At 39.2% G+C, this 24015-nt stretch overlaps 1 protein-coding gene and 1 pseudogene across 4 annotated transcripts in view; one reads left to right on the top strand and one right to left on the bottom strand.

Moving 5' to 3' along the window:
* Positions 1–1209: 1209 nt before the first annotated feature.
* The window catches only part of KCNK2 (potassium two pore domain channel subfamily K member 2), a 92508-nt gene continuing 69702 nt past the window's right edge, over positions 1210–24015 (bottom strand). For 3 of the 4 annotated variants that reach the window (XM_006772936.2, XM_006772934.2, XM_015569946.1), the window contains one exon: positions 1210–3358. In XM_006772936.2, the coding sequence (XP_006772999.1) occupies positions 3041–3358 (318 nt within the window). In that variant the 3' untranslated portion in view covers positions 1210–3040. The remainder of the gene's footprint in view (positions 3359–24015) is intronic. The other variant, XM_015569947.1, reaches the window with a different exon arrangement.
* Positions 20484–22013, top strand: LOC102758588 (annotated as a pseudogene).

The raw sequence follows: 24015 nt of genomic DNA, 5'->3' as shown, positions 1-24015 counted from the left end.
GCAAATTTGTTTTGCAATTAATTTCTAAACAGATTTTCCAGATTAGATTATGCTTGAAAAGCTCTGATAGTATATATTGTGAGCCAAAAGTTGAAGTAAAATGAAACCCTTGCTCATAAGGAGTAAGAGTATATAATGACAAACTGCAAGTCTGTCTAGTTAAAGAACTGGCTTTGACTCTTTTGGTCAGCTAATAGGAGAAATAATTGCTGTTTGTATCCTATTTACTACTCAGCCAGTAGAAGAGGACAGACAAATGTTTGTGGAACAGAGAAAATTTGGGATATGCATATGCAAGAATTCTTCAGATGGTCACAATATTTAAATCCCTGTTTTCATCTTCATTCCTTTGTTCATCAAGTATTTTTTGATCATGTACTATATTTTGCTAGTATCTGGTAATAACTTAGTAAATTAAAACGAATGAATTATATTCTAGTGGGAAAGACAGATAAAAATCAAAGAAGAAGAGTGATGAACATCTAATCGTGACCTAGGGAAAGGAGCAGAGTTTTTTAAAAGAATATTATAAAGGTACCTGAATTTATATCAGGGATGGCTTATCAGAGAAAGTGACACTTGAGCTGGGTTCTGAAGGATAAGTAGGAGTTTAAGTGAAAAAGGCTGAGGAGCAAAAGGAGAACAAGTATTCCATACACAGCATCAGCATAACCTGTGATAAATGAGAGAAAGCCAGTGGGACCGCTATACAGAGCACTGGAGAGTAATACAGGACGAGTCTGGAAAGGATGGCATAAAGTAGACGAAAGGAAGGCCATGTGAAGGGCTTTGTCTTACTTCTAAAAGAATGAAAAACGAATAGTGGATATAAAACTGAAGGGTGTCCGACCAGTGTTGCTCAGTGGTTAAGGGTTGACCCATGAACCAAGAGGTCACCAGTTCAATTGCTGGTCAGGGCACATGCCTGGGTTGTAGGCTCTATCCCCACTAGAGGTCATGAAGGAGGCAGCCGATCAATGATTCTCATCATTGATGTTTCTCTCTCTCTCCCCATCTCCCGTCCTCTCTGAAATCAATAGAAATATTTTTTTAAAAAAGATCCTGCATGTAGTGAGTGTAGTAATACTGCATCAAAAATATTGAAATTTTTGAATAAAGGAGCCACTCAGCATAGAAAGCAACATCCTGCAGTTCTACTTAGTCAGAATCAGATCTAAATTCTCAGCAGTAAGCAGGAGACTCAGAAAATGCTGACTTTAATTACAAACTTTATTTGTCAATACAATTCACAGTTTATACATGGTGCAGTCCACCATATGAACTTTCAGAACAGTTACTGAGGAAATGGGTGTAGCTTTCTTTCTCAAAGAGCCTGACCTTCTAAAATTTCAGTTAGAATTTAAGTTTATAAAAGTACCTTTAACAAATTAACTGAATATTTACATTTTGTAGCTTAAATTTAAATTTTGGAAAATAAGCATCTATTAAGATTTTTTTAAAGATCCTGGGTTTATTATTAAGACTCTAATATGAATGCCAGTTATTTAGATACGCCCCCCACAATAGTAAAAGAAATGTTTTGCAATTATATTTAGGGAAATCATTTTCTTTCTGCATTTTCAAAAATTATATATACAATGTACAGCAGATCTAAGTATGAAAATGAAAGAAAGAGTAGCAATCTATTGGGTGCCTTTACCGAATTTCTTCTGAATTTTGGAAACATCCAAAAAGTTACAGGCTATGAAATGAAACTAAAAGGATTACTGGCCTTTCCTATCTAAACAAAAAGCTCTCAAGATTTAAATTGTGCTATAACAGCCTTTTCTCTAATGTCGGAGATGAATTATGCCTGCAATCTGCATCTTCCTTGTGCAAAATCACAGTGATCCCAGTTTCAACTTCAGTCACCACTCCAGAGATACACCCAGGGGAGGCCAGGCCTGTGCCCAGCCCTGCCGGCTGCTTCGCCTCCCCTTGTCTGGCAAATGTCACCCAATGAGAGAAATCATACAAGCTTTTCGTACACCAAAAAGCAAATCGATGCTGGCAGTATAATGTTTATTAGCAAGTGCTCATAACACATTGTTTTGCTCTCTTCATCAAAATGGTAATTCACATCAATTGTCTTAAATTGCCTCCAATAATATCCATTTTTAACAGTTTTCTTCTGTCAGATCACATATATAGATATATATTTTTCTTCACCTTTAAAAATGTACTTATTAATAAATGATAAATTCCAAATACTGCCAGGAAAAAAGAGACTGGGAACAGCCAATTTTACTGGCCTGGTAATCATTACACTGTGTATATGTACCACTGGTACCTGAGACAAATAAATACTCAGAGGGGCCATCTGTGCACCTCTTTTGCTGCAGTGCCTTTTACGCTAGGGTTTCTGAGTGTTGCTTCAATATCCATCTAATTTGGCATCTAGTCCTTCTTCGGGCATCACCACTTCAGTCATTTTACACGCTGTTTCCAGCAAGGTATGGCATTCAAATGGGAGTCGTGGGGTAAAGGACTGCAGGTGAGCCTAGGGGTGGGGCGGGGAAGGAGAAACCACATATTAACTAGAGAGGTTCTGTTTCTTCGTAAGATAAGGCACTGACAGAAAATTTCTTAGGTAAAAGGCTGCATAAGAATTTCTTGCCATTTACAAAAAGAAATGTTGTCATCCATACATGGTCCGTATCTAGGCTCAGTTAGGTAGACCCTGAAAAGTTAAGGACTCATCCCTCGAAGCTACATTATGACCGGAAACAATTATAATTCATTCTGAAGCCTTATGGCACATTAGGAAAAAGGGAGAAAAACAGTCTGGGCACAGAAAGGCATCAGACATTGCTTGTTTTATTCCACTGGTCAAAGAAAATAGACCGTACAAGCATCATCAGAAAGATAGTGCTGGCTCGGAATTCCAAATTCTCTTGATGGTAGATGACCGTGATGGGTGTATCTATTTTCCCCCTTTTGGAGTTCATGCACAATTTTTAAAAATGCTACCAGCAACAGTCTTAAAGAGCATATAGAAGTCCTCACCTATGGCTATGCCTAAGGCTCTTCAAAGAGAGGGCTATTTAATGTTTTCAATAACAGCAATTTCCTCCCCTGCACAGTGTGGCGTCAATCCATTCAAATAGATACTTTCAGTTTTCAATAAGGGAGGCAAGACGTCCCTCTCGGTGGCTAGGTGGTTCACGGACAGGGTCCTCCTACAAGGGGTCAGCTCCTGGTTGTGGTTCCCAGCCAGTTCTGCAGAGAGCTTCCGCTTAATGGAAGTGGCGCGCTGGAACTTGTCATAGATCTCCACACTCAGCCGCCTCCTGGTTTCCTTGAACTCAGCCGTGACATTGGCTGTCCACTCGGCAGCATGGGCTCGGAACTCTCCCACCTGGAGCAGAGAGGCAGAGACAAGACAAAGAGACACCAACATGAGGGTGAACAGTCTGTGTGCTGTATCTTCCGGCCGCTGGATCTGGAGGGAGGGTGGTTAAACAAAAGACTAGCCTGTTGTGATGCTGGAGGTCTGAGCACTGATGTTATAAGACAAGATGTGCTGACCAAAGTTCCATTTTATATAGTACGGCTCTAAAAAGGAATCTACTAGTATGAATATAAACTCTTTCAATGAAATTGTGCATGAATCCTGTCATTGAAACATCAGATAATGTAACAAAAACAATCTCTAACCTTTTAAAACTTTGGGAGTTTTGTTTTTTTAATCTGTAATTTCAGGAAGTATTTGGATGTAGAATAGGCAGTAGCAGCAGCAGGGCAGAATAAAAGCCTGGGGTGTGAACCCAGGTGACCTGGCTGACTCTGAGAGCACGAAAGCTGTTTCCTCGGGATACACATTCAGGTTTTAGAGAACAGAAGTGGTGTGTGCAAAAGCTTCGTATCCACCTCACTGCTCATCTATGACATGTCTACTTCCTAAATAAGCAATAAAATATCTTGTTTTTGTCTTCAGGGGAAGCGAGACTTGGCAGGGCCGTTTTAGAGAAAGAGCAAGTCCAGGGAACCGTTCCTCCATGAATGCTTGTGGAGTTGGTGCTCAGCCTGTCTGAGCTCTCGTTCCCTCAGCCGTAGAGCAGCATCGTCACGGTGCACACCTGCCAGGATGCTGGGCTGATGGGCTTCACCCCTTGTAAGAGCCTGTGGAGTCATCACTGTGCACTTCTCTTTCAAGGGGTAAAGAAAAAACGTCCTGTCGGTCGGTGTGGCTAGCTGGTTGGAGCATATTCCCGGTCAGGGCACATACCTAGATTGCGGTTCAATCCCCAGGTGGGAGGCAACTGATTGATGTTTCTCTGACCTCTTTCTCTCTTCAGTAAAACAAATCCTACGGTGAGGATTTAAAAAAGAAAAAAATTGCCAAGGCCTAAGCTTGTGCACAATGTTTCCTCACAACTCCGTAAAATTGTCTGCACTCTTGTGACTTAAAAAGTAGAGTGCCTAGCCCCCTGGAAATTTTATAATCCTTTTCTTAGCCAACTAGACTTTAACAACCTAGACTAACTTCTGCAGGCACCTCCTATTGTGGAACAACTCTCCCATCCCTCTGTTGCTGGCATTTCTGCTTTCAGCTTAAGGAGCCCCACAGAACTCATTTTCTAAGTGACATGGGCTCTTCTTTACCTGGTGAGCACATAACTATAGCTCTGTTTTCTTTGTGTTGTTTTAACCTCTGATGATTTTTGTTTTAAGCTTCAATATAACTGCTGGTTTCTGCTACAGTCTGAATGTTAGTGTATGCTCTGGATGGGAGGGTGGGGCCCTACTGAATGGGATGAGTGCCCTTATAAAGGGGGCTCCAGAGAGCTCCCTAGCTCCTTCCACCTGGTGAGGACACAGCGAGGAGGCTCTGGCTATCAACTGGATCATGCTGGTGCTCCGATCCTGGACTTCCTGCCTCCAGAACTGTGAGAAATAAGTGTTGTTTATAAGCTACCCAGTCTTTGCTATGTTGCCATAGCAGCCTAGTCAAACAGAGTTGGTTTCTAAATATTTACTTACTGAAGATTTGAATTATAAGAGGGGATATTCATGTGCCCTGGCCAGAATGCCTCAGTTGGTAGGGTATCAGTCTGGGCAACAACGGGTTATAGGTTCAATTCCCAGTCAGGGGGCACACGCAGGGGTTGCAGACTCGATCCTCCATTGGGGGCAGACAGGGGGCAGCTGATCCATGTTTTGCTCTCACATGGATGTTTCTCTCTTTCTCCCTGTCCCTTCCTCTCTGTCTAAAAATCAAATATATTTTTAAAGAGGGGATATCCAGGTACATATATTTCAACATGTGTACATACACTTGGGTAATCATAGATGTGTGTGTACACAAAATGAAATGGAAACTGTTCAAATATCCTTAGAAGCTGGCACACAACAGATCAGCTCTTCCTCATCTGTCCCTAATCACATATACACACACATTTGATGATACACTGTAGTTTAAAGAGGTCTTTTATTTTCTACTTGTATTCTCTTAACAAGAAATAATTGCTTGTTGTCTGCATCTGGTTCTAAAAAGCAAAGCTGGAAAAATGAGAACTTCATGGCACACATAATTGGAAAGATCAAGGGAGCATGCAAAGAAAGAAGTGTTAAATTTAAAGCAATTTAGCCTGAAGATTCTCACTGCTCCTGTAAGGGACCCTGTCCCACTATACTCTGGCATAGAAGAGATTATTGAATGTTTTTTTCCTACTTTTCAGGGACTGTCTGGTTAGAAAAGCATAGGCAGTATCGATCAGTATTAAGAAACACGGAATCACTCCATACCCACTTATAAATACCCCCAAACATTTGTATTGTTTCCTTGTTACCTCGCCGTCTGCTTAGATTACCAGTTTTTGAGTCTAGAGCAGCGGTTCTCCACCTTCTGGCCCTTTAAATACAGCTCCTCATGTGGTGACCCAACCATAAAATGATTTTCGTTGCTACTTCATAACTGTCATGTTGCTGCTGTTATGAATCATAATGTAAATATCTGATATGCAGGAGGGTCTTAGGCGACCCACAGGTTGAGAACCGCTGGTTTAGAGGGTCAGAGCATGACCATTTACTGGTCTTCACTTCATATCTCACCTTCATTCCTCACTGGAAGGGATTACTCTTCTTCCTTTAGTCAAATTTTAAAAGATCCTTCAATGGATTGGCTCAGCTGGTCTAGAGCATACGCAATGATGTGTCTGGCACGAGAAGGCCCTTGGTAGAAAATTGTTAAATTGCACTGAATAAATAAATGCTATCTATAAAATTTTAAAAATACCTTTGCTATAAAAAGTTAAGTGATTCAGTTGTTCCTCTACCATAGCAGCTTGGTCAAACTAATTATTAAAGACTTATAATTGTAAAGTGTGCTCAAATACCAAAGAAAACCTGATTGATGTGGTCTTGAACAAAAGTTATTTTTGAACATGTTATCAAATTTTCCTAGTTTACTCAATAAGCAGACAGTCCTGACAGTGTGAAATTTGAAGTTTATAATTATTAATGAAAAATTTTAAATCCCAACCAACCTTTATTAGTACCTTACCAATGATTTTTTTTAAAAGGAATTAACCTGTTTTATTTGAAAATTCAGGATTTTTTCAATGTAAAAAGAACAAATGCTATTTATGACTATTATTTGCATTTCCTATGAACAGCTTTTCCTAATAAGGTTAATATAATAAAGGGAACAGAAAAGAATATAAATTTTTGTTTAAATAGGACTCTGGCCCAGCCAGCATGGCTCAGTGGTTGAGCATTGACCTATGAATCAGGAGGTCACAGTTCAATTCCTGGTCAGGGCATATGCCAGGGTGTCGGGCTCAATCCCCAGTGTGGGGTGTGCAGGAGGCAGCTAATCAATGATTCCCTCTCATCGTTGATGTTTCTGTCTTTCCCTCCTCCCTTCCTCTCTGAAATCAAAATATATATAAATAAATAAAATAGAGTGTGAAAAGTATAAGAACCAGCTACTATATTCAGTTTCCACCCACAAACAAGTGGTAAACCAAAAATAATCTCTGGCCTGGAAGACATCCATCTGAGTAAGCCCCTATATCAGGGCTTAAATCCCGGGCACTATTAGAACTGATAGACGGAAAATTAGGTCTACTGCATTGGTTTTATGTGGTTACCAGCCTTTTACCTCCATGTTCTGAAAGGCCACTGACATTCCCTGGCTCTGCTTCCCCTTTTTTTTGTTCATGGTCTCCTATCTTTTTGCCTTAAACATATCTTCTTATTATTCATAGTAATAGACTTTGCTTATCCAGAATTCAAATGTGAATCGATTTATTTGCAGGTTTGCTATCTCTTCTAACTAGAATTTAAGTTTTATGTGTATCCTGAGCAACTGGAATACACCTTGTATGAAACAGACTCAAAACCTGTGAAATGCATAAACACATCCCTGAAAATGCATGTTCTCTAATCTCACACCTCAATGAAAAATTAACAATAGTGTTGGCACACAGAAAAATTTTATTAAAATTTTTCATTAATAATTAATTATAAACTTCAAATTTCACACTGTCAGGACTGTCTGCTTATTGAGTAAACTAGGAAAATAGTGTTGCCAATTGGTTTTCTTCTTCATATACTAACCTTTCTTCCTCTTCAATTTTATTGTCATTAATATTTTTTCAAAAGTAGTCTTATAATAAACACATTGTTTTTCAAATGCTCTACCCCAACCAATTTTAGTCTTTTCCCCGTTAGTACCCATTATCCTACCTCACAGTTGATGTCAGCAGCCTAGCATTGCACAGGATGATGGCTATAGCATGCTACTATTGGTGAACTTTTGGGTGGTTTCTGTTGTTGACATTGGGGTGTATTTATTTTTGCTACTGATAATAAAACTTCAGTGGATATTCTTGCACCGATATCTTTGCTAACATGTCCACGTATTACTAGAAGTAGAAATGCTGGTTCAAAAGACAGGAATATTTTCAGATTTTGAATACACTGAAATTTCTGTCATTGTTTTCTAACTCAGTGTTTGTAGCAGCCCCAATATTTCCTCTTTCTCTCCATGCTGATGCTTCCCACCCATTAGTCACTTAGTAGTTGTCTCGGTTATCAGATTTACTGTTGTGATATAACAGTGCCTGTGTTCAAGTAACCCTTATTTTATTACTAATGGTCCCAAAGGACATGAGTAGTGTAAACTTATCACAGGTATGTATATGTAGGAAAAAACTGTACATATAGGGCTCAGTCCTATCTGTGGTTTCAGGCATCCACTGGGGGGTTTAGAACATCCCTCAGGGATGAGGGAGGAGTGCTGTATTTGGTTAACACTTGAAAGAGCTTCAACTTTTCTTTAAAAAAATACTCTATTTTTATGCAGATCTCATCATTGTCTTTGATGTGAGCAGAATAACGTGGATAGAGTCTTCTCCCCAAGGGACATTGTCAAGAGAATCTGAAACAAAACTGAACATTTAGGATTTCATGGCTACTAAGTAATTTTCTTCACCAGAAATAAAACTAAGGAGGTTTATCTCATCTTTGACCAATGCTGTTTCCTATACCTTTGTCAGTGGGATTTTAATTTACTTTTCTCAGATGCTTATATACCTTAATGACTTGAGGAAAGTTAAATATTAAAAGCAACCTGGATAAATATCCCATGTTCATGGATTGGAAGAATCAACATAGTTAAACTGTCCATTTCACTCAAAGCAATATACAGATTTAATGCAATCCCTAACAAAATCTCAATGTCATATTTTAAAGAAATAGAACTCATCAGATTTGTATGGAACCACAAAAGATTCAGAATAGCCAAAGCAATCCTGAAAGAAAAAAAAAATCAAGCTGGCAGTATCATGCTATCTCAACTCAAAATATACTACAGAGCTATGATAATCAAAACAAAATGGTATTGGCAGAGAAATAGATACACAGGTCAATGCAACAGAATAGCAGGCCCAGCTATAAAACCACACATATACGCACAGATAATTTTTGACAAAGGAGCCAGAAATGCACATTGGAGTAAAGATAGTCTTTTCAATAAATGGTGCTGGGAAAACTGGATTGCAGTTTGTCCCCACATATAAAAATTCAAATTAAATCAAAGACCGAAACATGAGACCCGAAACTATTAAGTCACATAGAAAAAAATATAGGTACCAAACTTATAGACCTGGGTAGTAGAGAACATTTTATGGACTTGACCCCAAAGGCAAAGGAAGTAAAGGCAAAAATAAATGAATGGGACTATATCAAACTGAAGAGCTTCTGCAAAAGAAATGGACAACAAAACAAACAGGCAGTCAAACAGATGGGAGATAATATTTGTGAACAGTAGCTCTGACAATGATTTAATTTCCAAAATATATAAAGAACTCATAAAACTGAACACCAAACAAATAATCCAATCAAAAAGTGGGCAGAGGACCTGAAAATACACCTCTCCCAAGAAGACATACAGCCAATAGATATATGAAAAGATGTTCAACCTCACTGGCAATTAGGGAAATGCAAATTAAAACTATAATGAGATACTACCTTATACCAAGTAGAGTGGCCATTATCAACAAGACAAGCAATGCAATAACAAGCATTGGAGAGGTGGTGGGAAAAAAGGAAACCCTCATGTACCCTTGGTGGCAATGTAGACTGATACAACCACTATGGAAAGGAGTCTGACAATTCCTCAAAAAATTAAAAATAGAGCTACCATATGACCCAACAACCCCACTCCTGGGTATATACCCAAAAAACTCGAGATCATTTATACACACAGATATATGCACCCCTATGTTCACTGCAGCATTATTCACGGTGGCCAAGACATGGAAACAGCCTAAGTGCTCTGTGGTAGAGGCCTGGATAAAGATGTGGTACATATACACTATGGCGTACTACGTGGCCATAAGAAAGGATGAAATCGCGTCATTTACAACAACACGGATGGACCTGGAGAACATTATGCAAAGTGAAATAAATCAGACAGAAAAGCTAAGAACCGTATGATTTCACTCAGATGCGGAATATGAAACACAAACAGTGTGATGTTGCCAGAGGGAGGGGGTGGGGGGATAGAGGGGTCCTAAAAGAGGTGACAGGAGATTTGACTTTGGGTGGTGGACACACAGTGCAATATACAGATTTGTAACTTAGTAATCCACACATGCAACCTGTATGTTCATGTTAACTAATGTCACCCCAATAAAATTTCAAAAATTTTTTAAAAATAAAAGCAAGTGATGAGTTGGAAACATTAAATCTGTAAAAGTAATTTGAAGCCTACTTTGCATTCTACTTTCAGTGGTTGACTAGACTATAATTCTTGATAATTATCAATTCATTTTCTGAAGTATTGACATTTCATTGTATTGTTGAACTGTGCTGTTAAAAAGAACAATTCAAACTATTCTCTTTACCGACCAGGTTAATAAAAAAAACCCACTAAAAATAATTACTAAGCGCCACATTATCTTGACAGAACAGTACATGATGTTTTTCTCTGGTATCTGGAAAGTATATGTAATATTCATAAGGTCTTAATCTAAACTGCTTTTTTTTAGTTAGCAATTTCTCTACTTCTTAATGCCACACATAGTAACATAACTATTTAAAGATTAAGCACAATAGTTTTAATAAAAACAATACTATTAATACCATGATTTTAAATAATATCTTTTAAAATTTGAAAGTATTATGCACCATGTGGATACACAGTATTATGAGGCAAGGCTGCAAAATCAAACATCCACTTGTTGTTATTGCAAATGTCTTAATTTTTGTCATTGTAGTAACACATTGTCATTGTGTCACTGAGCATCCTTGAAATTCTCCCCACTGGTCTGGTATTGGGATTACTTTAACAACCCATTTTGTGCAGCTCAGCTAACTTATACAGCAGCTTATTGTATTGTAAAGATGGGGACATTAAAATGCATGAAACAATATAAAATAATTTATATACTTCTTATGAAATTCCACATACTCTTATGTAATTGAGTTATAGTAACTAGATATTTGCTTGTCAGCACAATGGAAATTCTATGATTAGGGGTAGGGTTGCCGGGGTAATCATCTGTTGTTTCAGTTCTTAAATGTGTATAGCTATGAAAAATATATACGTCAAAAGTAATAGCTGAATGAAGGGGTGTGTTGACACCTTAAAACATTCTGCACAAAATATATTCATTATATATTGAGTAAAATCCAAACGTTTAATGATATTTCCAAACTTACTCAGGAAACCTAGATTTAATAGTTCACCTATAACAAAAGGGCATTTTATGTTCACTGCAGGAATATGTCACCTGACACTTAAAAAATGATTTTCTTTCCTTTCTCATTTTCTTTCCTAAACAGTCAGCCCCAAGACAGAGGGTAAGCAGAACAAGGGAGGCAGGGCTGTAGTGCCAGAGTGGACTGTCAGAGCTAGACCCACACAGGGGACTCCATACAGGGCATGGCAGCCCCCCGCCCCCCAAGAGAGGCCCAGCATATAGTGCTGAGGACCAAGCATGGTGGGAAGGGCATCCCTGCAGGGTAGGGGTGGTGGCAGAAGTGGCAGTTCAAGCCTGGCTACATACAAGGAGACTGAAAAAATATACATATAATGAGAATAATATCAATTACTGTAAGAGAAAGGAATTACAAATATAAAAATGCAGAAAACTAGAAGGGAATTGGAATTAGAGATACCGGTATGAGCTCAAGGTTTTTAAGGGTATATAGATGTAAATGTCGATGGAAATAGTTATGTGCATGAATATAAAATATATTCCTTAGCTCTGTCTACTTGCAGTACCAGGGAGAAGTGACAACCCATTAGCAACAAGCACCCATATCTTCATTTCTAAATACCACCATCCACTAAAAGAAACCATAATTCCTTGTAGAAACAAATAATTCCAGAGCTGGGACAGAGAAATTGTTTGAATTGTTTAAGTTGAGCCCAAAACATCATCTTGTGTCAAAAAGTAACAAATTGCCCCCCAAATTATGGGAAATACCAAAAGACAGCTTGAAGGTCTCTCACTAGCGAAGACTAGAGCAACTTGAAGATCAAAATAAATGATGATTATAACAGATTATAAGCCACAGTTTACAGCCAAAATCCATGAGTCTGTACTGATGAAACTAAATAAATAATAGAGAGTTCAATGAGGAAAGAATAACCATAAAATCATTAAGTACATCCCCACAAAGTATGCATTAATTTTACAGAGTAACTAAACAGTGAATAAAACTAACTGCTTTTTCTTTTGAACTATTCACCTGGATTTTATCAAAATATTTAAATCACGCATATTTATGCATAAAAATTGAGTTCAATAGGTAAACTGAAGGTGATTGTTTTCAAATTTAAAGCCATTAAGTCCAGTTTGTAATCATGAAATGTAAGCACATTGGAAATTCCATTGCAAGCAGGTGCCAGATATGTGTTCTTTTATTCTATGAAAGTCAGAGGAAAAAGTCATTTTGGCACCTAAGGCTAAACCAGTCTCTGAGCAGGTGCACTCCCAGCAGTGGTGTCAAGACAAGCTATAGATGAGCAGCTGGGGAGTTCTGGAGTGTGAGGAAGAAGATGAGACATGCCTATAAGGATGTGAGAAAAGAACAAGTCTTCACTTTGTTGTTCTTTGTTGCCGTTATTTTCAGAGGTTCATGCATTGAGCTCTGGAAATGTGCTCTATCAATTTAAAAATATCTTTATCATACTTAAACTTTGCAAACAGAATGTGGGAGAAAATATTCAATATGGTCTAAGCAGATCCAGGAAAATTATACTTCCAACTTTGTTTTCAAAAGGGAAATTGCTTCCAGAGGTTTCTCTCACAGAGTTAACTCTCCCACGTAGAATTGCACGGGTGTGGGTGGTCACCGTATACAGAAAGCGTCTGAAATAATTGACAATCCACGTATAGCTGTTCACTTTGAAAAAGATGAAATGCAGGAAGGAGCAATAGCAATATAAGGGGCAAAGACGTTCTCCAAGTACTGCTACAGATAGGGAAAGGAGTAAGTAATGTCAGTCTCCACATTTATTTCACTGCCTTTGCAATTAGCCTTTTACTCTTCTCCTCTCTAACTCTTGGAAATGATATCAATTAAGGACAATGAAATTCTGGGAGGAAAAACACAATCTACAGCACTAGCACATGAGCAGCAGCTTTGTTTTAAAAGGTTACTGCCAGAGACTCTTAGTCTGTATTCTGTAATATAGACTATAATCTGTATTATATTAGTCTATAGCTGTGCTGCCTACTTCAGCGGCCACGGTCACACTGGCTATTAGGGACTTCAAACGTGGCCAGTCTGATTTGAGATTTTTTTTTAAAGTGTAAAATATATTCCAGATATGGAAATTTTATTACAAAAGCAATGTAAAATATCTCAACTATAAATTTTATAGTATTCAAAATAATAGTTTAGATAGATGGGATAAAGTAAAATGTATTACTAAAATTAATTTCACCTGTTTCAGAACTTTTTTAATGGGGCTAATAAGAAAAGTTACAGATGTGGCTTGCACATTCGTGTTTTGCATTATATTTCTATTAGACAGTTTGGTCCATAAAATGCCCTTCCATTGTACCATCTTTATTTTTATTTATTTTTTAATCCTTACCTGAGGATATGTTTTTATTGATTTTTTTTATAGAGAGTAATGAGAAACATTGATCTGTTGCCTCCCATACATGATCTGACTAGAGATCAAACACATAACCTAGGAATGTGCCCTGACCGGAATCGATCCTGCAACTTTTTGGTGTATAGCATGATGCTCTAACCAATTGAGCCACCCAGCCAGGGTATTTTTGCCATTTTTAAATTGAACCACACAGAATTATGCTTTTATGAATGTCTAATAAAAAAATAAAAGCAACCACCAACTTATACCATACACAAAAATAAACTCAAAATGGATAAAGGACTTAAACGTAAGACAGGAAGTCATAAAAATCTTAGAAGATTCCATAGGCAGCAAAATATGATGCATATGTCATAGCAATATCTTTACCGATACAGCTCCTAGGACAATGGAAATTAAGGAGAAAATAAATAAATGGGACTACATCAAAATAAAAAGCTGCATTGCAAAAGAAACCATCCACAAAACAAGAGAGGCAACTGCATGGTAGAACATATTTGCCAATAATACATCCAATAAGGGGTTAATCTCCAAAATTTATAGGGAACTCATACAACTTAACAAAAGAAAGATAAACAATCCAATCAAAAAAAATGGGCATGGCCCTAACTGGTTTGGCTCAGTGGATAGAGCGTTGGCCTGGGAACTGAAGGGTCATGTACCTTGATTGTGGGCACATCCCCAGTAGGAGGTGTTCAGGAGGCAGCTGATGGATGTTTCTCTCTCATTGATGTTTCCAACTCTCTATCCCTCTCCCTTCCTCTTTAAAAAATCAGTAATATATATATATTTTTTAAAAAATGGGCTAAGGACCTAAATAGACAATTTTCTAAAGTGGACATACAGAAGAGACATGAAAACATGCTCAAAGTCATTAATCATCTGAGAGAAGCAAATCAAAACGACAATGAGGTCCCATCTCACACCTGTCAGAATGACTATCATCAACAAACAACAAGTGCTGGTGAGGATGTGAAGAAAAGGAATCCTCGTGTACTGCTGGTGTGGAAAACAGTATGGTGTTTCCTCAAAAAATTAAAAATGGACAGGCTGAAAAAGATAAATATCACATGATCTCACTCATTTGTGGAATATTATGAACAATATAAACTGATGAACAAAAATAGACCTAGAGACACAGAAGCATTGAATAGACTGTCCAACCTCAGAGAGGGTGTGGGTGGTTTAAGAGATAAAGCAAAGACCTTGTATGCATGCATATAAGCATAACCAATGGACACAGACAGTAGGGGGGTGAGGGCATGTGCTGGGAGATGGGAGTGGCCCGGGAGAGGTCAATAGGGGAAAAAGGAGGCATATGTAATACTTTATAATAAAGAAAAAAAATAAAGGCAATGAAGGGATACTGAGGGATTTACTTACCTTCTTCCATCAAGAGGAGGGAGATAATTCGACTTGATTCAACAAGTCAAAGAAGCAGAGAAGGTTCAATAATGCAATGTGTTCACTGCACACGAAGCAAGTGCTCAGGGCCACCTCTGCCAGGCCCAGGAGAGCACTGCCAATTAGTTCTACAGAAACAGGACTTGCTCTGTCTTCCACTCATGCCATTGAATTTCCATGAACTTGCCCAAACTCTAATGAGGCTGCCTAAGAAACAGGAAGACAAGACAGGAAATAAAAGAAGGAACGGTGGAAATACCAAGAAAGTGACAGCAAGGCAGGCTAGCTCTCAGCCTGGTGTCCTACAAGGGGATCAGACACGCTCTGAACCTGTCTCCCCAGCTGTGTCCAACTGATGGCTTACAGGTTTAGAATTTAGGGAAAAACAACTCCTCTAAGTGAAAGGATAAGATATAGGAGGCGTCCATTGTGAGAGGAAAGTCAAAGAACTATATTTTAATATTCCTTCAGCAAATGCTTCTGACACTGTGTGGCAAGGCAGCATGACAGCAAACACGCGTCCAGCCCTCGCCTTCGGCATGGGAGCTGTCCAGAGCATCTTCTCAGATGACACAAATAATAGAGACAGCGCAACGGAACCCCTTCCCTTCCACGCTCATCTCCTCGGGCAGGCTGACTTTCACATACAGCCCTTATCACGTCACTTTATGCTTCAGAGAGCACAATTTGACCTACTTCTGTCTGTATCCATTTAACAGCTGTATTATAGTGGGTTTCCATTATACCTTGGTCTGGTTATTTTATGAAGCCTGTATTACACCGAGTACTAAAGTGGTAAGGAATATTCAGGAAGGTGAGAAGGTGGGGAGAAGCAATGACAAATTCAAATTCCTCTCCAGGCATCTTTCCAGAGTTACTTACTATTTTTGATATTGACTGCAAACCCAGCTTCATTATCGCTCACATTAAACCAGTGCTCACACTGGGGAGTGAGATGGAACTTTTGCCTCAGTTTGATTATAACATCTTCAGGGCTCATCACAAAGCTCTCAAAGGCTTAAACTATTCCCAGGTTCCCCCCACTAGCCTCCTTATCTTCTTTTTCTTCAGAAGTAAAAGTTGGTTGCTTGTACATTTTGAATAATGGAAAGTAGAAAATTCCATGAAAAGAGATAAAAACAGTCAATTAACCAATTCATTTTTCTCTAGTTTAAAAATCTCCTCAAAATGCTAGACTGTCCAATAGGGGACAAGCCACACATATACCCAGCTACCCGAGAGCTCTAGAAAATATAAGAACCTCATACTATTCATGGATGCCAAATGTGGATAGACAAATGGGATGCATTTTTAATAGTAAACAGGTTCAAAGAGGCAATGATGAGCCATGTACATCTAAAGTTGTTTCTGGCTCCATTGGAAATGTTAAATGAGGGATGCTTGCAAAGACTCACAAATAGACAGTAGGAGAATTAAGTTAAACATAGGACATTTTTCGAATATTAAATTCTAGAACTTTCACATTTCTTAAGAATTTTTGAAACAACACTTTTGAGTTATGGGCTTTCAAAGTATAAAACTTGTAATCAGGAGAGCCTACAGCTTATTTGTCAAGGTAGGGATTCTAGAGGCAACTTCAAAATACGTTTCCAACACTTCCTCTGTTTATGTTAAGGAAGTACTGTTTTTTGATATTCAGCTTTAGCATATTACTATGTAACAATAACTATCATTTCTAATAATTCCATAGCTATAATGCTTATGAAATTGGGGGAGCTTTTTTGTAAAATTGAATCTGCTTATTTAAAATAAGAGCTCAGCTGGTGTGGTATATATTTTTTTTTTAAAAAAGCAGGTTGCTCTATTTTACTTCAACTCTTACCTGATGTTTCTATTTATATAAAACCACTAGCAATTCTTATGATAAATGCAAATATTATTTCAAGTAGTATACAGGGTGTCCCAAAAAATGTATACACACTTTAACAGCTGATAGCTCAATTTTATAAATGAAATGTATTTTAATAGCACTGTCTTTATGTGTATACATTTTTGGGACTCCTATATCTGCAGGTAATATAGCTAAATCTATCAGAGATTTGGAAATTAAATTCAACAAATATGAGCACTGTGCATAAAGTTTAAATCTCCCAGATGATGACGACAGTGATGTTAATTCTTTCCTTAAACTACAGCAACAATGTTTATGCAGTTTACTGAATTATGTGAGGACAGGAGAGATTATAATCTAGAACAGACAGCCCCTTAATCTTTGTGGCTTCAAACAAAGCTTAATTTCTCACTCCAGCTAACTGCTCATGCATGTCAGCAAGGCTACCGCTCAATGCGGTTACTGGGAGACCCAGGCTGACACAGCACCCTGATCTCCTATGGTCATTGTGCCAGAGCAAGGAAGCTCTTGAGGGGCTCAAGGCGCAGTTCAATTTTCTTTCCATTTTCTCATGTCAGTTCCGCCCACAAGTCATTGGCCAGAACTATTCATATGGTGCACCAACCACAAGAAAAAGAGGAAATGCAATGCTAACCAGTCTGGAAGAAGAGAGAAATGGAAATAGTTCATGAGGAAGAACAAGGGTTCTCTGTCTTGATGAGAATAGATTTTGTATATCTGTGTGTGTGTGCGTGTGTGTGTGTACATGCATATACATACACACATAGTATTAATAGGAAGCTATTCTTTGGTTCAAATCAGTTTGAGGCAGGAAGAACTAAATTTCCTTACTACAAATAGGGTGCCATGCACTGAACACTAATGAAATCCCCATACTCTGTTACAAAAGATGATCCAATAATTCCTGATTAAATGTCAGTGTTTCCCTCCTACTCTCAGCTCCAGCTAACCACAAACAAACTAATACTCTTTTAGAAAGAGCCATCTATGAAGAGGAACTAAAAACAAATTCATTTTGTTGACCCATCTTTGTAAATACACTTGCTTGTGTTCTCATCAAACATAGGCTTTATTTATTTATTTTTTTTGTACAATGTGATTGAGTTTAGCTCAGAATATAGGCAAGCACAATACTCTGGCTTGCTGCAGAGAGTCCAAAAACAATTTTAAAAGCAAAGTTTATAGCTGCTTTTTCAAACACAAATTCTCAGAACAGATGGCAGTCTCAAAACAGTCAAAAGAGAAACATTACAGTATATCTTGATGTATTAACTCCCTATAATGTGCTCTCTAGCTAAAGAAAATGAAATTACTTATATAAAGCGCTTTGAGGCAAAAACTATTAACTTACTTTCCTATTATGAACAAATGAATCGAAAAAATGACTCTTGCCATTATCAAATATTGCATTCTGGGAAATACTTGAAGCAAAAAGAAGACATAATTTATAAATAGTGAGAATTCAACTTAAAATCTAAAAGATAAGAAAGAAAGGAATCGTCCCACATGTGTTTATTTTTTAAAGTACCAACTGAAATATTCTTTCTTGGCTTCATAAAATGAAAATACAAATGGATTCTACCTCAGTCACAATCAGACACCAGGAAATCTGTGGCTATAATTCAGGAAAAGACTTAATCACAATGGGTAGATTTAAGAAACATTTCAGGTAGAAACTAGTTTTTAAGTCCACAGAACATCCAACATATTGAAAATATTCCTATACCTACTTCTTTTCCTAGGCCATTCTGGACTCTCTGGGTTTGTGATGAACTTCCAGCAATAATATGCCCTAATGCTTTCTTGTTTGCATTTACTTATTTCAACCAGGTAATATTTTCAGACATGTAGGCTCTCACAGCATTTGATGCTCATGAAGAACAATATCCTATATAATAAAAGCCTAATATGCAAATCGGCTGACCGGCAGAACGACCGGTCGCTCTGATATGCATTGACCACCAGGGGGCAGATGCTCAATGCAGGAGCTGCCCCCAGCCCACAGGGCAGCCAAGGTGGGTACCAGCGGAGGGGGGTGGGGGGTGTGGAGGCGATTGCCCCGCCAAGGGAGGCGACCAGTGGTGACGGCGGAGGACAGGGCTGGCAAGCGGGCAGTGCCAGGCTCGCCAAGGCAGGTGCCAGCAGGGGGCGGCCCCCTGATTGCCCCACAGATCAGCCCTGATCACCGGCCAGCCTAGGGACCCTACCCGTGCATGATTTTCGTGCACCAGGCCTCTAGTATGATGATATAGAGATGATAATCTTAGAACTTTACAGGATTAGGTGAATTGTGACAATATTTGATACTTATTTCTTCCGAGACTCATGAATAAAAGAACAAGCATTTAGCACATCCCACTCTCTACCCACTGAATCTCCAAGCAGTCTCATAAAGGAGGTTCAATCTAATTTTTAAGAAAATGGAGACTCAGAAAAATTAGGTGTTTTAATGAAGTTTATAGAACTAGTAAATAGTTAAGATAGAATTATACCTCAATGGCCTCCAAAGCCCAGGCGTTTATTCAGAAATCATAAAAATCATCTCCATTTGAAAGAATATTAAAACTTTAGGGTTCAAGATTCACTGATTGTATGGTAACACAATTTGTGATCAAACTATTCATAAAGCTCTTCTTTGTAGCTACATAGTAACAGATGGGTTAGGCTGGAGTACTTCTAACATGTTGATATTACTTACGTATAAAATAAAAATAAGAAGAAAAGAATGACAATAATAACAACATGACCAATTCCTTCAGCCTTTGGAAGGCAGCATAGCAAAAAGTGTGGAAGGCTGGGCGGAGGGGCCAAGCCTTCTAGGATGATTACTGATCCCACCACTTACCACCTACCAGCTGAGTGAACTAAGCAAATCTCCTTACTACCTCCCCGTGCTTCCATTTCTTATTGGCAATTATTACTTGACCGCTGTGGACTTTATATCATTATCTCACTTAATATTTTTAAAGAAATAAAGTCTATTCTAGACATGAAGGCATGTCTCATGAGAGAGAGAGAACAGAAATGTATTTCTGTTTTTCCGCTCTCAAATCCTATTTTTGGCGTGTATTTTGACTCGCCTAACATTTGTCCCTCAATGGTTCATAGTCCACAACATAATACTGAGACCATACAGAGACGTAACCTGGGGTCTTGGGTCTACAGAATGACAGTTCATAAAATTCACTTGGCCATTAGACATGCACTCATGTGTGAGTTACTGTGGCCTTACAGCTTAATATACGTCTTCTATTATTATTTCTTTTATTTTTATTCTGCTTTCCTATTGCCTACTGACCAAATAAGTAACAACTTGCTGAGCTGAGTTTGGGACTGGAAAGGGAAGGAGCTTTCTCTTTGGCCTGACTAGCAGCAACCCAACACAGACCACTGGGTGAACGAAAGTCTGACCTGTCCCTCCCAGCACAGAGGGATAGGAAACAGAGGCCCTCCCTGGGCGCTGAGCTCCCGGGTGGCGGCAGCCCCCTTCCCACGGGTGCTGCTCGCCTCCAGCTCCCCGCGGCCACCTCTCCCTGCTCTAGAGCGGCCCGGGGCAGGCAGGTCTGAGCCGCCTCCTGCCCAGCCTTGGCCCCTTGGCCGGGCTTACGGCTCCTTCCGACCCTCCGGGCCTTCGCAATGCAAGCGGCAGTGTCTTCCAGGAAACCGGAAGCCCGTGCTGGGGAATGGACCTGGGGCCCCACGTAGCCTGACCTGGGCTGTCATGGATACACCGGTGAAGGTGACGTCCGCATTCTAAACCACGAAAAAGCCCACCGGAGAGACACGGCGACTCCCTCTCAACACACTGAGATGAGTCAGTTGCCTCACATTTTGCCCTTGTCACTGCGCATGAAGACATCAGAAAACGACTCTAGAATTGAGAGAGAGAGAGCTCTTTCCTAAAGAAAAGAGTAAGGTTTTTGGAAGAAAAGCGTACAGGCGCTCTATTAGATGGAGAAACAAGTTCTGTGGGGCGGGAGCAAGTCCCAGTAAATAAGGCCTATCATGCATATCGAGAGGTTTGCATCGATAGAGATACTTTAAAGAGCAAATTGGATAAAATGAACAAAGACAACTCTGAATCTTGGAAAGTACTGAATGAACAGCTGCAGTCTAAGGAGGTAGAACTCCAGCTAAGAACAGCGGTGGAAACTCAGCAGGTGATGAGGCATTTAAATCCACCTTCATCACACTGGGGGGTGGAAAAGTTGGGTTGTGACCCGAAGATCCATGGCTTGGAACAAGAACTAGAACTGATGAAGAAAGAATGTCAGTCTCAGAATAGAGCTACAAAAAGCCAAACAAAGGGGTCAGGACGGCGATCTGCAGAGCAGAGATCTCCAGAGACTAAGCATTTCAAGTGATGATATGCAAAATGTATACCGGGAGCTGGCGAGAGAAATGTCTAATTTACATCTGGTGACTCAAGTACAGGTTGAACTACTGAGAAAACTGAAAACCCCAACTGTGGTCAAGAAAGCCTGTGGCCTGTAGGACTCATGGAAGAGCTTGGGAAAGACAGCACAAAACTGCACTTGACGGATTTCACTGCAACATACAAATGACCCCCCCCCCCACACACACACACACACACACACATCTTCCCACTTACCAGGAGACGTGAAGATTTTATCAGAGAAAGCAACTCTCCAATCATGGACAGATAACGAGAGACCCATTCCTCACCACTTTTCAAACTTTCAGGAACACTACTCGTATGGCAGAAATTCTTTGGAAGATAATTCTTGGGTAGTCCCAAGCCCTCATAAACCAAGTGAAACAGCATTTGGGGAGACTTTTAAAAATAAAACTTGGCCTTTACCCATCCTGCCACCCCCACATAGCTTGGATCAACGTAATCAGAACTGCCTTTATAAGAATCAATTCTGAAGAGATCTATGACGTGGTCATGGGGTTGTTGTACCTCCCTCAAGGATACTCTTGAGAAATTATTTAATAAACTGAAAGCAGGTTTTGGTTAAACTTTTGCAAAGTTCTTCAATGTGCACATTTGCACATACTGTGACATATTACGTAGTTGATTTTCCAGCATGAGAGCGCAGCCCTCCAATTTCACATTCTGGCTAAGAATCAAATATACACTACTAATAGATTAATAAACTTGAGGTGTTTCAAAAAGACCAAAGAAAACAGAGGCCCTTTCTATATGCCTTATTTTGAATAGCCCATAGTGACATGGCTTGCCTCTATTTTATTCTTACCTACTGTACAAAAAAGAGTTACATGCATTAAAATATAAACCTGTGAAGTCTAATGATCATTGTATATTGTGCCCATAGTCCAACTCCAAATAATCATTCATGATTACTATCTCAAGAGAATAAATAAATACTAAGGAAAAATTGGAACTAAAGAATAATTCTCCATCCCCCAAATGTGTTAGAAATCAAAGCAACAACTACAAAGCCTGATGTGCTCTCTGAAGATTAAAGAAAAAAATGGGAGGAGGGGGAAATAAGTAAAAGCCAGCTATTTTAAGAACTAATCAAAGACTAAGTGCCTTTATATTCAAAACTCCGTTTTCCATCTCTAACGGAAAAGCAAAGCAAACATTATAAAGATCTATAGGAAAGGAATCACCGTGTACCCTTCTGATACAGAGATCAGCCCCAACTACCACAGGTGAAGACTTAGTCCCGGAACCTAACACAGCACTCATGACAGAGTCCTTAGTATGTATCTTTTTAATGAATGAGTAATTGGATGATTTAGGGATGAATTGGACCTTAAATAATCTCCCAACTGGCCTCCAGGCTTTCCCCTTTCCTGCTGCTTTGACACTGTCATTCCACAGCTCACCCCTCCACCTCCGCCTCACAACATCCATGTGTACCATGTATTTGTGCCTAACAGTACCCTGGGTCAGGGCTGCTGCCTTGCTCAGCTCCAGGGAGCACTATTCACAGCTTTCTACTTTTTGTGCCCCAAAGGATCCCACTTCCAGAAAATACACCATAAATGCTGCTCTTTGGGACTGCTTGATGCACCTGCCCAGAGAAGTATCTGAGGATGTACCCACTCCACTGCACAACTGCAGGGGACAACATTTACAGAAGTGACATCCCTGGAGCACAACCTCACTAAAAATTCCGATTACTTTATTTCTCTATTTTATATTATTGTGTCAGCCTTTTCTTGGATTCCATTTCTTTCCCACAGTCTTTAGCCATTTGGATCCCTTAGTTTAACTGTCTTTTCTTCAAGACCTCAACTCCTTTGACCTTCCAACAGACCCCTACTGTGAATCAATTTATTAGACAATGTTTTGCTGTAACAGTCCTTTATAGTCTCCACATTCACCCTCTTAAATGAAGGTGTTACTCCAAGTTCCAAAGGTAGCTCTTTTGTGGACTTACTGTACAAATCTTCATTAGGTGAATTTGTCTGTACTCACAACTTCCATTGTCCTGTATGTCATGATCACCCCATGCCCCCAAACTATTTCTCCAGCTCCCATCCTTCTGACATTCCAGGCATGCATATCCAATTATCTACCCCCGAATTAGCCACCTAGATGTCCAACCATTCATCAATATGAACATATCCAAAATCTATCATTTTCTGTGTTTTTTAATACCAGCCAAAGCTAGAATCATAAATGCCATCCTCTCTTTCTCTCTCTTTTTTACTGATTTCAGAGAAGGGAGAGGGAGAGAGAGATAGAATCATCAATAATGAGAGAGTCATTGGTCAGGTGCCTCTTGCACGCCCCAAACTGCAACCCAGGCATATACCCTGACCTGGAATTGAACCTGACCTCCTAGTTCATAGGGTGACGCTCAACCACTGAGTCATGCTGGCTGTGTCTCCCTTTCTCTTTCCTGCCATAGCTAATGAATCACCAAACCCTATTCTTCTGTCCCCCAAATACTTTGAAATCCCTACTTTCATCGCTGTCCAGTGTGATCAGGCAACAGATCTTTATTCCATGCAATCATCTCCCAACTGACTTCCTGCATCGCGCTTTGTTTCTAAGCCATCTTCCTCACTGTTGACAAGGTCATTCATTCCTCTCACTTAAAGTCCTTCCATGACTCCCTAGGGTTTTCAGAATAGTATTGTTTCAAATGACATCTAAAGCCTTTCATATTAAAAACACTTCTCCCATAAGAAATAATGATAAAGTGATGCA

Source organism: Myotis davidii, unplaced genomic scaffold (assembly GCF_000327345.1).
Source record: "Myotis davidii unplaced genomic scaffold, ASM32734v1 scaffold362, whole genome shotgun sequence".
Classification (NCBI taxonomy): Eukaryota; Metazoa; Chordata; class Mammalia; order Chiroptera; family Vespertilionidae; genus Myotis; species Myotis davidii.
The sequence above is the reverse complement of the archived record's forward strand: the minus strand, read 5'-3'. Positions and strand labels throughout refer to the sequence as shown.